The sequence below is a fragment of the Linepithema humile genome, chromosome 7 (genome assembly GCF_040581485.1).
Source record: "Linepithema humile isolate Giens D197 chromosome 7, Lhum_UNIL_v1.0, whole genome shotgun sequence".
NCBI lineage: Eukaryota > Metazoa > Arthropoda > Insecta > Hymenoptera > Formicidae > Linepithema > Linepithema humile.
Window position 1 is genome coordinate 20596572 of NC_090134.1, and position 17124 is coordinate 20613695.

Here is a 17124-nt window from a genome sequence, read left to right on the forward strand (position 1 = left end):
TCGACTATTTGATCTAACCGACCATTCACTCGTTCCCTTTTATGATAATTTCACATAAATACATCTTCCTGGTTTAATATTATCTTTTCTATTACATGTGTGTAAAGCCGACTTATACCTGTAAATTTATATACAATGTTTACATATTATACGTTTACATGACAGATATAAATTCTTAAAGATGCTTTGAGAAATCAGAGAAAGTTTTTTTACGATATGTGGACAACCGGTAATTCATCGTTCTACAAAAAATATAAATTAAATTCACATAGATTGCCGAATATATATATGTATATAAATTCTTTTAGAACGTCGGTATGTCGCCCGATAATAATGATTTGTGAGTATGCTTCATCCATTGGGTAATGTTTATCATAAACTGAAATTAATCAATGATTTTAATCAAAATATAATAATTATGATATATGATAATTAGAATACTATAACAAATAATATTACCTCCAAATTTGTTGTTTTGTCACATTTGTGTAATGTAATATAATAAAAGCAACAATTTGAATTTAACATAATTATTGCAATTATTTCGAATTAGATAATTTCAGAAAACACAATTATTTTCTTCAAATTTCCTACAAAAATGTACTGTAATGAATCGCCGGCGTGCTTAGGATCGCATAGAATGCACGTAAGAGATATTGCTTTTACAACGCATATAAAATTTAAAGAGGACTAGAACATGTCCCGTTACATCTCTTAGTTGCGTGCAGTATAGATTGCCTATCTGGTTATTCCTGCTGAATTTTTTTCAGCTAAGGGCAGGACTTTTCGTGTCTATGACCTCCAACGCGGGAAGGGATTATCGATGACCCGTCGGGCGACATCAGCGAAACGGGAAAGGAAAAATTTATCGCTGTAATGTCACCAAATAAATAACGATTATATTTAATTACCTTGTACACTTACAGCTGCCGAACAACTTATCGCCGGCGAAGTGATGGCATTTAATTATACAATTTGTTTCAAAACAATCGACATCGACGATGTTCCAATGCGATAAACTCTTTATAAACTCTTCTGCATATAATACATACAGTCGTAAAAGTGTCTTACATAAACACACTCATTGTTAACACCTTATCTCCATTATCAGCTATCTCTTTGAACAAATGTACGAATTTTATTATTCCATAATATATTGATTTTAATTCTCAAACTAATTCTTGAAATTATTGCTATAAAATTCAATGCAAAAAACAAATGTCGTAACATTTATGACGTCAATTCTCTTTCTCTGGATAAAAACCACACGTTCATAGGCTCGGATTTTCCCTTCATAGAAACAGGACCTCTGTATTCCAAAAGAAACTGTGGATCTTGATTTTCGGGCATACATAGATACCTGCAACAAATCGTATAAGCATTTGTTATATTTTAATATTAACATAATAACTATATTACTCTTAAAAAATAATATTTAAAAATATAATTACCTCTCTATTATTTTTCATCAAATATTTTCAAATAAATTTTGATTTTTAAATTTTGATAAATAAAAAATAAAAAGCTTACAAGTTTATTCTTTCCTATGCGTGTAGAATGTCTCAGAGAGGGTTAAAGAAGCCTTTAAAGTGCGTATTTCACCTCTAATTGAATTAGTGCTGACGTGGTGCTGGGTTGTTTTTTCCGCTAGCAATCATTAAAACGGGAACGTTCGCGACAAATGTTGCGCGATCTTTATATATTTGAAATTATACGATCGAGCTGCTCCGAAATAATGGAAGTGTTAATAGATTGTTATTTCGACAGACTATTCTCGGAAATGGAACGCAGTTGCTTGGCTTCGCGATACAAACGTCGCGAGCTGGTCAATTATTTCACGGACGTGATAAACAGTTGTGCAGAAGGTAACAAGATTTATGATGCCCATGTCATGTATTGTGCGAATGTTTACGCGCGAGTCGCATAAGTGATAAATGGGTCACTGCTGAGAATCAATGGTCATTAATTTATGATAATGTCATTTTATCATCCACGTGTTCTCGACAGAAAATTCCGAAATTTATCGATGATATGTCGTCATAGTGTTGCGATATTAACGACGCATGAAGTTAATTTACGCCGATAAAGAACGTAATTTTTTATTCGTCTCCGTTGCACGACGCAAATATTTATAGAACACGTAGAGATATCGCCGCCCATCATGACTTACCGTTACATTAAATCGCGTCTAATCCTTTCTATTTGTCTTCATTTGTTTAGCTAATGCCGTTGCAATAACGGTGAAAAATACTACGCGCCGTAGACGTATCGCCACGAATTCCAGAATAATTTTCACGTCCGTTTCTCTCCGTTTTACGCGGAGAAACGTAGGCATTTTAACCGCCGCTCGACCCGTACAATCGACAAGAATAATTATCACGTTTGTCTGATACTTTCAGCGGAGGACCTCGACAAGCAGGACGTGTGCAAGAGGATCGTTCTCTCGGCTCTACGTTATCACAATATCACGATGATGGAGAACGGATCGGTCTGTCTGCTCGGCAAGTTCCACAACGTTCTTTACGTGGCGGCGAAGCTCTGCTACGACTGGGAACTCAATAACAACGAGATCGTCAGCCGATTATTGAATGACATATTTTACTGCGAGAAGACCTTCGAGCGTTTGTTCATCGGGGCGATCTTCGGTACGCGCGTTACGCACTTCCTGTCCGGCTGGAAATGCGACTTTGACGACCGCGCGGAGAACATCCGCGCCCTGGTATATTTCTTGAATCACGCGATTAGCGGCCAGCTCGAGTACCGTTGCGAGTCCTCGCCGATAAAGAGACGCTTCATCGACGTGCCCATGGAGTCGTACGGACAGGTTCTACCTCTGAGCCTCGCTATTCAGCACGGCGCGCCGGACATCCTGTTGATTATGCTGCGCTACGGCGCTTCGATCGAGTCCGACAAACTGGCCCCGTCACCGATAGAGATCATTCTTTCGAAACTCAGTGAATTCGAGGCGCAGCCCGGCCAGAAGGAAGTCGTTTACCCGGAACACCTGGTCACGTGCCTGAGAATATTGCTGCGAACCGTGGCCACCGCCTGCATCAGAATTCCCGATCACATCGCGCATCTCAGCGGCATCTTAAGCGTGTCCTTGTACGAACAGTATCCTAACTTGGCGAACCAGAACCTGATACCGCCGGAACGTAGCGGAATCCGTCCGGCTGAACTCAGGCATTTGTGCCGCTGTCGAATTCGCGAGACTCTCCACAGCAACTGGGCGCTACCCCACGGAATCAAGAAATTGCAGATTCCGGAATCGCTGAGAGATTATCTCGATCTGTTGCAGGATTGACGGAAAATCTCGTCCGAGATCGCGCGATACTCACGCGATCGGCATCAATCGTTCCTTCTCGTCCCCGGCGCAGAACCGTAGAAATATGTATTATCGCACGTGTGCAGTTATGTCCTGGAATTCTATTGAAATTCGATAGAAACGTGCCGATCTCCCGGTTCGGCGTCAGAATCCAATCCAACAAATGCGCGTGTCAAAGTCCTTCAAAGTCATCGTATAACTTTGATTCGTAATTCTCGTCACTTCAATCTCGGATGACAGTAGAATTCGATAAAATACACAAGAAAAGTGGAGCAAAGTAATAAAGAGAAGACTTTGATAGATATAAATCTTACATCCAAGCCAGACTTTGTGCGCGGAATTTTTGACATACGAAAGATGATATACGAACTCACACAACGACGCGCGAGTAAGTCCTCGAGTAGGTCCAAGGTCTATAGTTTGAGAAAAAAAGTCAAGTTCAAAAGGTCGGCGAGATGGTGGCGTCTTATAATGGCGCTGCATTAATGAATCTTGAGAACTAAAGAAACGTTTTGTGAAGGATGCTTGTCCGACCGTGACGTGAATACTAGAAATGTTCAAGAATAACGGAAAGTATGTCGTGAGACGACGTGAAATGGGAAACCGAAGTTGTGATCCGTTACATAGCAACTTTCTTTAATTTAAAGAAGCGAAAGTAAGGCAAAGTAAAAATAATTAAATACAAAAATAAAAAACCAAGTTTTGGATATTCTTATGTTCAATAATACAAAATATAATATATAATATAATATATATATATATATTATATATATATATTATATTTAACAATGTATAAAATAATTTACCTGCAAAACATTGATTTTTCTTGGTTGATCTCTCTGTTCTCTCTCTAATATGATTAATAATATATATTTCCGAATAAATGTATAAAATAAAAATAATTTACCTGTAAGCATCTTCCGAAACATTGATTTTTCCTGGTTGACCGGTGGTCTCCGTTCGACTAGTGAGATTCACAGTATTTCCGAATAAACAATAACGAGGCATACGATGGCCAATTACACCAGTAACTACTTCTCCACTGTGTATTCCAATCGTGATTTTCTGTAGAATAATATAATAAGTACAATATTATATAAAGTTCAAGAAAAATATAATTTATACATCTTTTTTTCTCTAATTTTCGTTATTTTTAGTTAGTTATTATTAAAATTATCTTGTTTAAATTATACCTTAGTAAATACTTTGTGGTTACTTTTTCTTTTTTACCTATTTATGGATCACATATAATGCAATCTAAATTTATAAAAGTTATTTAAACTTAGAAAATATATAGTCCTTTTTTTGCGGAGGTACCAAAAATAGCATGGAAGTGCTATCTGTCCCTGGGGAAAGCGCTGACAGTTCATGATATATATACGTATATTATTTGTATGTACGTGTGTTAAAAAAAAAAAACAGAACAAAGGTTTCAATTTGCTCGAAAAATTGATAGATTGACTAATCGATAATCCCTTTTGAATCTTTGCTTACTGTTGCATTTCAATGTTTAACGATCTTTCAATCTTGAATTGACTTTCATAGAAAAACTCTTGTTAGCAAAGTGCTTCGCACAAACGTAGCCAAAATATAGCTAGCGAGTGCGGACGATTTGTACGTACGTACCACGGGTTCCCCATCGATCTGCACTTCGTCAGCAGCGAGATCCATCATGTCGAGCGCTAGACGAGCGATGCATCGTGCATGACAACGACAGGGCTCCGGTAATCCACTCACCGCCATGTATTTATCACCGACGGTTTCCACCTAGACCGACCAAAAGCGAAATTAACGACTATGGAAACCTGAGACAAATTCGAGAATGTTATCGACACCGCAATTGAAAACAATCACAATATTTGCATATAATTACGTCGAGCACTTCCTTTTTAAGCACTTCATGTGAAATATTCATAATTGGGGAAACGTCTATTACGTAAATGGCAACGGTGATTTATGTTGATCGATTCGTTGTTCAAGACGCTATTTACAAAAAGGAAATTTACATCGTGTTAAATATTAAATTATTGAATATTAAATATTTACCTTATAAACATTGGGATTCTTTTTCGGATCGGTTAACACGTCAAAAGCCGTGTACAGCTCATTGAGCATGTTAACGATCTTCATAGCGCCGTTGGAGTCTGTGTGAGCGGCACAATATGCTCCGAAGCCGACTATTCCGGAGAAGAGAAGAGTAACGCAATCATACTTTTTTGCCGGTACCGGTCTCGAGTGCCTGAGTTCGCTCGCCACCGAAATAGGAAGGACTGAGTAAAGTAATCTACGGAACGTAGAAGATCTTTTATTCATCGTCGCAACGTTGCGCGCGCCAGTTTTGCCTAATCATATTAACATCCGCGAGCGCTTCCCGACAAACTTTCCGCAAAGTTGTCGCGGAAGATTGAGTTTGGGTAGTTTCGACGAGAGAATTCCGATGCAGGAAATCTCCGAAAAGATTTCTGTTTCACTTTAGCTCAAACGGAAGCTTTCGCTTTGCGGCATCGAGTTCCGTTATAAATCTATTTCCGTTAATTTTCATCGGAGAATCTCATCGCCGTGGAAAGCGGACTGCAGCGCAAACGGAAAATCGTGGATTTCGCGTAATCGTATTACGAGAAAACGGCGGACAAGTATGGCAGCGGGATAATCGGGAAATACTGTGGTCGGAGATCTTTACCTGTCGGTTTTCTGCTTCTCGCCGTCGAGCTCGCGATACGTTTGCTGCAGTTTATCAGTGAGCAGTTCCAAGTTGCGCGTCAGTTTGTAATCTGCCTCAAATTGTTCCGACATCAGAACCAGATCTCGTGTGGCGTCGTGTAGAGGAACGTCGCTCAAGTACAGACCCCGTCTAAAGCCAAAAGTATAACGCAGAGCGATATTGTGACGATAAAGACATTTGTCACGCGCGACACGTTATTCCAATAATAAATCATGTGTAAGATTTCGGTAACGTCAACACGAAACTTCGATCAATTTAAACTTGACGCGAATGAGCAAAAAATTTAAACGTTGACCGAAAAGATTATTATTACTAGATGTCGCAACTTTCCTTTCTGCAAAAGAAGAGAGAACAAGTTTAACAAGTCTTACAACGACCAAGTTGCGCAGAAGTTTATGCTAATCAACTGTGTACTTCACCGTTTCGTTATTTCCTCCGATTTACCACGAAAAAGTTTGATTGAAAGGAAAGTTTCATTAAGAAGGAAAAAAATTGCGATAAAATTATATATATAAGTCTTACCTAGTTAGGTCATCCAGATTCATAACGCTCGGGTAGCATAGAAAGATAACTAAATCGGATTCAGGTATATACAGCATTTGTCCCTAAAAGATTAATTAAATTTTTACGCGATGCAAGCCGTGAAGAAAATTAATACAAGCAGTTGAAATTATTCAATCTTTCTCGACTTCGTTTTCAAAGTACTGACCTTTAAACGTAAGTTTGAATATTCTTCCGCAGCTTCAACGCACATTACCCCTTTTTTCGTTCGTAACACGTACACTGTATTAATATGTGACAATATATTCTCAAAGGTTAATTCCAGATGCGGTCTGACCTATAATGATTGAAAATTAATAATGGTTTATTAAATTAATCTATGCAGCATGAAACGTATACGTTCGAAACGAACGCATTCGAATTATTGCGGATATTGCGAACAAAATTACGTGATGCAACATTCGCGATAATAGCACGCATTATTAACGTTCGCGATTTTTAAGATAAGAGGTATTACAATAGTGAGCTAATTGACAGCATCGCGTGCGGTACGCATGAATAATAACGCAAATTGTGTTGGGAGGTAAATAATTGGTTCGGACAACGCGGTTTGTGTCAGTCATAATAACCCGCATTTGATATACATTGGCCTGCTTATGGCAATGGCGAGCGAATGAGCTGTGCACTAATGTAATTCCTTCGACACGAAACAATTAGTAAGGTATATATTGAAAATTAGCAATTGATATTAGTATGGACAATATGTCGTGACGAACATGCGAATGCGAAGCATTGATCAAACTTCGAAGTAACATTGTCAAACAGAAATCTTCATATGCAATTCATACACTTTTAAAGTACAATAATAATATAAAAAAAATTGATTAAAAAAAAATGCATGCGTTTTTTAACAAGTTCAAAATACAAAATATTCAAAGTAAAAGATACGTAAAAATGTAAAAAGCGTATGAAATACGCATATATTACAATAGAAATATCGCGTCAACTTACGGTTGAGAGAATGTCGTTTAATTTGCAGTTACCGCTGGTGACGCGTGGTATGACACGCGTGATGGTGCATCCGGTTTGAATGATGGTGAGGTCCTGATTGAACATAAGATGGAATGGGAAAACTCGACAGAATGTTGTCGGGCTGACTCTTGGTTCTACGACAATTTATCAAGATTTTTATTTATTTTCGCATCACAAGATGCGCTTAAGGTTTTAAGGTTACGTTCAAATATTTTGTAGCAGCCACGATTTTATTTTCAACCGTTTTGTTCATGTCGATTCCTTTTATCGCGGCAAACAGTGATGCATCCACTCACCAACAGACAATGTTTCCAGCTCGGCGATCATAGGGTTTGATACCACTCCCGGCCCTGATGTGTCAGTTATGAGGAACTGCACATGATCGCATTCGCTTTTGGTCTTCACTATCTGCATGTCAACTTCCGTGTCGTGTAGCTTTTTCGCGACCGTCTGTTTAAAAAAGTAGAATGGATTTTTTCCTGTCATTGTTTCGCTTATAATATCGGCTAAGAAACATTCGTTGAACAAAATCATCATAATAAATTCTCACGAAGCTTGTTACAGTCAAGTTTTTGCAGCTTTAAATGTACATACTTGTAGATTTCTCAAGAATGATTAAACTTTATTCTGCTATTTGAGATTCTCCGCATAATGAATCGTATTTTTATCTGTCTACAAAATCAGTTACCTTAACGATTCCAATAACGATGTGCTCCAAACCAGGTCGATCTGAATAATAATGCAAAATAAGCGCGCCATCCTCAGGTCTCTCCGTACATCTAAAGGATGGCGCCCTCATGCCCGGATATAAAGTACCCAAATGATCATGAAGTGCATCCAAATTCTGTAACGCATATATATCCGACGTGTGCATATATGTATCACAATATAAAAAATAAATTGTACAATATTTCTTCAATTAATAATTTTAATATCATGCTACAACGCGATATGAATGTATTTAAACAATTTTTGTTATTTTTCAGATATTAAATATTAATACAGTTAAAATAAGCAAAAAATCAGAAAAATAATATTAAAATGTAATTTTCATCGATATTGATATTTGAGATATTTTAACCATTTTTGATATTAAATATCAAAGTGTAGTAGAAAATATAAATAAAATTTTACGAAGAGCAAAAACCGTACGTGCTGAATTAAATTACACGATTCTCTTTTATATAGAACGAATAAGCATGAAGAATTAAATATCTCTTTGAAATTCTGAATACCGAATAATAAAATAATATAAAGTTAAATTTCTACTTAGTTTGTAGTAAATAATCGTAATGTCTACATTTATCTTTTTTGATTACTAATTACACTCATTATTCTTACTTAATTATAATTATTACTTATTTATATTCTTACTTAATTATAATTGTTGCAAATTAATTATTGATTTATTAGCTTCAGAATATTAAAGAGTAATATTTAATTTATGCAGATAGCTTCAATAATGAGATTTCTTAATGTGTTTATCCAGGTGCATATTACTTTATCTATGACTGGTTTAACAAGTGCCACAATAAATTATAGTAACGATATACACAGATGCGGAACGTATGATTTAATAAACTACTTAACGACTACGTTGTCCCTAATGAGATTCTAAGGCGCAAGTGAGATCAGTTAACGATCGAGTTAAAGATGAGATGCAAGTTTTATTTTTCGCGCGAACATAAACCAGATGACTAAGCGCATGAAATCGTTCCTGATCTGAGAGAAACCTGCAATAGATCTAGTCTTCAAGATTTACCTGCAAAAAATCTCGAGGCGTTGCTCCGAGGACTTGAAGAATCTTGTCGTAACCGGAATCTTGACAGAATTCGAAAAACATTCGACCAAACAATTCAAGTATTTCGTTGGCAGGAATATCTAGAGTAGAAATATATGTCCGGTGAATTTTTCAAGCAAGCCCAATGATGTCGCATTTCGCTGTAATTACGGAAGCATACGTACTAAGTCTATTGACGGCAGCGGATATCAGATTATATGTAATCTCGTCGTCATAGATTTGTCGCACCAGAAACTGCCCTTCCATACTAACCGCCGCATCTTTTCTAAATCATCAATACAGAAATTATAAAAATCGATAATGCGGGAAAAGATTTATTTTCAACATAATTTTTTCTTTTAAAGAAACTTTGAAAGCTTGACACTTTGTGGTAAATACTTTCTTTTGGCCTTGCTATCATTTAGTTTACGTGTCAAGTGCTCGAAGTGGATAGGTTCTTTGATATGGATATCAGGTGTCACTTGAAGCTTACCTCAGCGTCTCTCGAGAGCTTCTGTAGCAGCTTTAGCAATATTTATATACCAGAAAAGCTTATGGCATTTTTCAGGAGAATTATGTTTCGAAAAGATAAGAAAATGCTAATAATAATTAAAACAGGATAATTAACACAATAATGAAAGAAATAAACAGCAATACTTAAAATAATATTAATAATAAAAATTTACATTGTCACAAAAATAGCCGATACTGTTAATATGTAATTTTGTCTTACACTATAATTAAAGTTCAATTTCGTTTTAAGCAACATTGTTAAAATTGTATATTTTCAATCAAATCTTGATAAAATATCTATAGTCAGGATGGAACCTTTACTGCACGTTACTTCCTAATTGTATTGCGATGTTGTCATGAAACCAGATGATACTTCCAACGTTACCTGACATTATTCGACAACCTAATTTTGTCGACCATATTGCTAAACTTCGTTTAAAGCGGGTAAATTGGTTCTTTTATAGATATTTTTAAGTAATGTCCATTTCATTCGAGAAACTTACATTATGAGTTCAGAGACTGTATAGTTTAAAACATTTTTCTTAACACAATATGCTTCGTAATTGTAAGTTTATAATCGCTAAAATATTATAATACAAACGTGATATTTGTACCAAATAGAATTACATAATAATTAATAAAAAAAATTAATTTAGATTCGTAAATTTACTCAAGTTTTTTTAAAAGATAAAAATATTTTTTTTAATATTTGGATCTTATAAAATAATAGGTAACATTTTGAGAATCTGTAGTCCTAACTTAAATGACAATGTAAACGATGGAAAGGAGATAAATTCTTAAAATAAATAGAAGGCGGGAAACAATTTGCATGTGATATAACAGTCTTGATATATAGACATGTGAGCAATATGTAATATAAATAGACAACAAAGCATGAATAATACGCATACAGGTGTCCTAATAAACTCTCACGACGATGTTATTCAGTTTGTAACGTGTCTTTTAGAACTTTTGAACGGACTGACCTATATCAATATTTGATTGCTCATCCGACGGTACCTGAGCGAAACGCCGCAGGGATCACGCGAAGTTTCATACCGACATGATAGAAGAGACGTGCAAGAGAAAAGCACGAGAGACAACAGAGAGAGAGACGGGTCACCTATTTTTACCTACTTTATTGCCTCCCACGTCTCGTTGCCAAAGGTCTTCACGACCAGGAGCTCGAGGGCGTAATTCACAAAACCATACTGCACATACAAAGAGAAAATGGAATAGTATGTCATTCACCGGAAATGAACCGCGAGACGGTCGAAGAGACACGCTCGTCGTCGACGTCGCGGGTGCCGACAGGGTTCGCGGATATGTCGCGTGCACTCGATTTGACTCCCGAACTCTCTCGGGTCTGCCTCGAGTGCGATCTGCACTCTCGGGCACCGCAATCGTCAGCACCCGCGCATCGTTTCAATGATCGTCATCGACTTCTCCACGTGGACGTACCATCTTGCTGACAATTGGATCGGAGTGACTCGGTTGACTCTCACTTCTCACGCGTCATTCCATTCTAATTGTCGATTAGAGCCGTGTTTACCTCGTGCACACGAGTCGCGTACTGGAAGCCGACCCGTCGCTCGCCGGCACACGATAAGTATCGATTTTCTGGTCGTCGCGGCTGCGCCACCTAGATACCACCTAGTTGTGCTCCTCTTGCACGAGCCGCCCTCGAGCGAGCTGCATACCACCCTTCGTTTCTCCCAATCCGCTTTGCTCCGGCACGGCGGAGCCGACGACGCCGTTGTAACTTCACGAATGAATACTTATAAGACCGTCGTAAGATTAACGTACGACAATGATTTCTGTCAAACCGTCTTGGTCGTGCACGATACGAGCCCATTTTCCGCCCTTTTGATACACGTCGTAATTTTCGCGCGGCGAAAGGAGCGGCGATTTATTTTTACGGCCTGGATTTCGGCTGATTCGGCGGAAAAATAGATGTAGGCGCTTTTTGCGCGAGCGAGCGAGTGACGTAATGAAATGCAACCTTTCGGTGCCATGAATGTCGAGGAACGTCGTTTAGAAAGTTTCAAATTGCAGCATAAGGTGTTCTTACACGTTCTCTCCTTCTTGAAGTAACGAGCGATTTCTTCAAGTCGATTTCTTTTTCTAATGGTTCTGAAAAAGTTGACGCGTAATTTTTGTGCTACTTTATGACGATGACATTTTACTGATAGTATTTGAAGACGAATGTAAACCAAGTATTTAATTTGTATTTAACTACATTATACATACAACAATTGTAGACAATTGACTTTTCGATGGACAGTATTGACGATAGCGTTTTAATTACAGTAAATGCCACAATAGAGCCATGTCGTAATAGAACTAAAGTTTGTTTAAGCCATTCTGCAAATACCACAGACAAATAATTTCGATGGTAGAAATGCTGTGTAATACTGTTTCAGTGAACGTTTGTATTGACAACTAAAAATATTCTATCTCTAACATATAGTAGGAAATATACAATATTTAATGCGGGCAAAGTAGAATTAATTACAACGATGCGCGAGTTATATCTCATCTATTAAATGCAATTTCAATGAGACATGCTAATTGTGTATTCCACTTTGATGAATTCATTCATGTTATTATCGTAATAATACTGTAGATTTGTTATAAAACGATTACCAGTGAGAACAAATTACAGTGTGCGTCGCTAACTAGTTAGGATAATAAGCGAGATAATGGCTTCGTTATCTCAGCACTGTAGTTAAATTGCTACGGCTGTAAAGAAAAGTGTTGCAGTTGCCACACTCGTGAATTAAATACCAACCGCTCTAATGTATTTTTCTCATTTTAGAAACAAAAAGGTACACTCTTACGTGGAGTTTTCAAACAGTGGTTACGATTTCGCCACCAATGTTACATTAACGGGAAAATTGCCAAGTTGAAGAGAGTAAAAAAGAAGTGTGTCCAATAGAGAAGATTGAAAGAAGTTCAACCTGAGAAAGTGTTTTAAGAATCGAACTCCACGTTTGGAACTTCCAACTTGGTAAATCTTTGAGATGGAAATTTCCCGTGGAACTTGTATGAGAATGGTATCTTCGGCATTAAGTATTCAAAGTGACCTCATTTCATTCAGCGCTATGCTGAGTAATGCTATAAAACACGTATGGAAGAAGGGCGTAGTGACAATTTAAAAGCGCTTAGTCACTACAATACCGTACGGTGCTCACCGCAATAAGAAAAAGGGAACGAAAGAGGACTTTAATCTGAAATCTTTAATCTCGGCACAATTTTATTTCTACGAGAGTGCGAATATTAGCATATTGACCAATCGTAGGGCGTAATCAATCTTATTGACGAATGGAGAAATAACGACGCCGAATAAAAATTCCGCGAATATAAACTTCGTACGGGAAGTCAAGTTATCCGAAATGACGACTATCTATTATTTCATTATCGCCGCTAGCAAAGGAATGGGCTGTGTTATACTCATTTCCGTATCTATCGTCGCACTTGGCGGAATGCTTTTATCGCTATGGCGTACGTGGCATTCCTAAGGGAGTTGCAGCGACCTCGTTCCCATTGTATAAAACGAAAATGGCTTTACCTCTCTCTCCTTAGTACCCAATTTTCCAGAAATACGATGAAAACATCGTTCGTCTTCGTTCGTATTGATCCACTGCCAATCGTATCACTCTGACGCGTACATACGTGATATACGAATCCAATAAAGTAGCAGTAGCGGTAAAAATTTTCATCACGCCAATGAATATATCGCGATGAAATGCGACCGATAAAAGAAGCAAAGAGCGCATATGAGCTATAAAAAAAACACTCGATCGACTTCATGATGCACTGATTTTTATTAAGTCCGCGCTGAAATTATCGACGAAATACTCAACTTAAAAAATGTAGGAGCAGCGTTCAATCTATAAGTAGACGAAGATGCATGGGTCGTAACTTCATGAATTGCGTCGCTTTCAAGAGAGCCAATCGCATCGACCGTCGGATGAAACGCATGGCTATCGACCATCAAGATTAAATGGTTTGGAGTGATTCACTGGGTGCTGGGAATCTGCGGGTGCTGGAAAATTGATTGGGAGTCAGTTATTAGGGTCATAAGAATAAAGGGACCACGTTTTAGAAATACGTGAAGAGCGTCTTAAGTCGTGCTAATAATAAAGTTTAATTAATGGTAAGTTCAATCTGTCATTAATTTCCTGAAGCATTTATCGTTTTAATATAACTTACTCGAATTAACAATCGTTTAAACACAATTCATTATTTATTGCAAAATAAATCTATTACTGCTATGTTCTTTAGCATATAAAAATATGTAATAACTTTGACATATCGAACAAATATCTCCACGTCAATGTCAGCGTTAATAAACAACGTATAAATATCATTCAATAATCATTCTTTTATTAGAAATGTCTATTTTAGAATTAAGGTAATAATGAGAAACTGGGAAACTCTCTATGCCGCCATTATTAATGTAAATGTCTCTTTATAAATTATGAGTTTGTAAATAATACAGAAATAGCTCGCGCAGTTCAAATAATTATCGAACCGCCCACGTCATTAGTATAAATCGTGTTGAAACAGACTTTCATGACAGTAAAGGTGATACCCGATATTTTGCCGCCTCAACTACTCATTGAGAGATCTCGTAAATTTATCTGCCGCTCTTCTAAGTATATGTTGTATAAATAAACACGACACCTAACACAGTCTTATGCCCTTTGATAATTTCTTGAAACATAAAAGTTTAGTCCTGCTTTTTCGCTGCTTGGAAACTAAACCTATTAAAAGATTAATGACAAAGCAAAGGTAAAAAGTTCCGAGAAGATTATGTTGTCTCCCTGTAGCGGAAATACTTCATCGTGTATTACACGAAAGCATATAAATCTTGCAAATCTGATATGTGCAACAGTTTCTTCGTATATGCGCCGTACGATCAATATTTATTGTTCATCGAGTTACTCGTGCTAATAAGAACTTAATTAAGCGTGTAATTTTGGAATTAACATCTTCATCTAATAAACATTTTTTAATCCACTTTTTAATAAACTGCCCTGCGGCAGTTTCATATACACCAATTAATCTATCATTATCACTTTCAGCCGCTCTCATATTTGAGAGCAGTTAGTCAGTGACTTTCACTCTAGATTCCTCAGTCGACCTCGACGATGATAAATAGCACCCCGAACTTAATTAAAAATACCGTCACGCGTGGAATATCGATGACCGGGCCGCCTTGCCGCTGCCGAGGGAAATCGAGAAATGCGTGTACCAGCCAGGGCACACCGTAATGGTGGCCATAACATAGAAATGACTGACGTCACGGGATGCTTTCAGATGACCTGCATTATCGATTTTATATCGTCGACATCCTCGTCGAGGTCGACGGTGGTAGATTCCACCCTGTCCCTTGTCGATTTTTATAATGAAACGGCACTTCGGGCAAGGATAACAGCGATGCTCCTCGGGCGGCATCCCCGCGCGACCATCAATTTCTCTCTTTGCCGTGATCTTGCCGGAGGGCGAAGATTAATGCCGACTTACACGGTTTTTACGCTCGTGAATCGTTCGATTCGACTGGCGTACAAAGCGCTCCCATTAAGATCATTCCAATTAAAGTGGGACCGCCTGACGTGCGAAGTCGAAAGTACAAGTAAATCGATTCGAGGCGGTCTTGAAACTTCGATAAAGACTGACCTCGTTTCTGCGCTGCAAAACTAAAATTCCGAGAGAAACCCATACATACGTATACTTCTCGTATTTATACGACAGATATAGAGCTTTCTCTGTGCACAATCGCAACACCTGACAAGGATAAATAAAACATCAAGGACTAAAGCTCCATGTTTCTGGATATTTGCCATTGCATTTGTATGCATTCAATCAATACATTTTGATTAATGCAAACATTCACGTTCGAAGAAATATTCCGAGTTACATGAAACAGCGCAAAAAGAATTCACTTACGAAAAAGAATATTTCAGTAAATGAAATATGAAAATATAAAATTTAAAAACGTTAACCGTATTTAAATTGTGATTTATGAAGAAACGACTACATATAAAAAATAATTTTAAAAAAGATATATGATTTTTAATGTAATACAATAACTGGAAGCTCGTATAATTAATAAATCTCGTGAAACAAGGTCTTTAATATAAATCCTTCAACCGTAATCTAAAAAGAGAACATACAGATACGTTTTCTCTTTTTACGCATTGATTCATGTCACGAAAACGTTGAAACGAACATCGGTGAAAACAATTCTAGAAAATAGTATATCATGCCTTGAGCAAAGCCATCAGATGCACGCGCGACGTAGTAAGCTGGAAAAGATGAAATAAAGGGGAGTGAAAATCGCTTTGTTTCGTTTCTATCGAGCTATAAAATTTCCGAAAACGTACAATAAAAGCATTGTAGTGGCTTTAACGTGTGAGATATGTAGCTGTGTATCTTTGATAAAGATAAATATGAATCATCAAATCATATGAAAGTTTTATAATATCAAAAAGAACACTTGCCAGAAATTTTGATAATAGTTTCACTTTTATATATGTATATATACACAAACACACACGCAATGCTATTTTAACTGAAATATTTAATTTTGATTATCAATTAAAACTACCATACTATTACTTCTGTTATTGCAATTGTTGCAACTGCGATACAGAAGAAGTGGTATACAGACAAATGGGAAAGATGATCGATTCGTGCCGTCGCGAAAGTAATATTCACATTTTCATAAAATCTTGCTGGTACAACACGTTTTTCTTCGATATGCAGCAGTAACCAGTTGCAACGCGACGGGAATACAAAATACACCGTTATTTTCTAGAATACTGTCTTATGAAATTCTAAAAAGGTGGAAAATATATCGGAAACTATTACACGAAGCGTTTCTTCCGCGAACTCACTTGTCAACGAGGTCATAGCAATTTGTAGTTGATGACTGATATTGATAGCAGCTAGTTTTTCAACAAATAGCTCGCTTTCCCTTACACGCTATGTTATGTATATTATATTACATTATTGCATTATTCAATTGTATTGCATTATTCAGAAATATTATTTTACTGCTATTTTATTAAATAAAGAAATTATTGTATTCTGCAATTTACATAAATTTTAGAGAATAATTTTCACTTGCGAGATAAATCTAACCATAAGCATAATAAAATATAAATTTAGGTTAATAAAATATCGCATTTTATCGCCGCAGTAATAAGGCGACTTGATAATATCCCACCATTAACCCTCGTA

General features: G+C 37.0%; 2 protein-coding genes across 2 annotated transcripts; one reads left to right on the forward strand and one right to left on the reverse strand.

Annotated features, from left to right (window-relative positions):
- Window positions 1-879: 879 nt before the first annotated feature.
- On the reverse strand, window positions 880-11491 carry Gycbeta100B (guanylate cyclase soluble subunit beta-1-like). The gene is made up of 14 exons (XM_012360846.2): window positions 11335-11491; window positions 11011-11084; window positions 9546-9646; window positions 9343-9461; window positions 8269-8424; window positions 7877-8030; window positions 7560-7714; window positions 6757-6885; window positions 6570-6652; window positions 6006-6176; window positions 5372-5609; window positions 4952-5092; window positions 4233-4390; window positions 880-1360 (listed from the first exon to the last, which is right to left on the reverse strand). The coding sequence occupies exons 1-14, from the start codon at window positions 11335-11337 to the stop codon at window positions 1231-1233; spliced, it is 1812 nt and encodes a 603-aa protein (XP_012216269.1). The 5' UTR covers window positions 11338-11491; the 3' UTR covers window positions 880-1230.
- Window positions 1397-4226, forward strand: stops (SOCS domain-containing protein stops). The gene is made up of 2 exons (XM_012360849.2): window positions 1397-1865; window positions 2400-4226. The coding sequence occupies exons 1-2, from the start codon at window positions 1682-1684 to the stop codon at window positions 3302-3304; spliced, it is 1089 nt and encodes a 362-aa protein (XP_012216272.1). The 5' UTR covers window positions 1397-1681; the 3' UTR covers window positions 3305-4226.
- Window positions 11492-17124: the final 5633 nt, after the last annotated feature.

What these genes read in the sequence shown, in the direction of transcription:
- stops (XM_012360849.2), top strand. Translation starts at nt 1,682, where the DNA reads ATGTTGCGCGATCTTTATATATTTGAAATTATACGATCGAGCTGCTCC. An exon ending in GATAAACAGTTGTGCAGAAG is followed by an intron (nt 1,866 to 2,399) that starts GTAACAAGATTT and finishes TGATACTTTCAG; the next exon opens with CGGAGGACCTCGACAAGCAG.
- Gycbeta100B (XM_012360846.2), bottom strand. An exon ending in CGCTGCCGTCAATAGACTTA is followed by an intron (nt 9,462 to 9,545) that starts GTACGTATGCTT and finishes TTTCTACTCTAG; the next exon opens with ATATTCCTGCCAACGAAATA. An exon ending in TAAACGACATTCTCTCAACC is followed by an intron (nt 6,886 to 7,559) that starts GTAAGTTGACGC and finishes CAATCATTATAG; the next exon opens with GTCAGACCGCATCTGGAATT.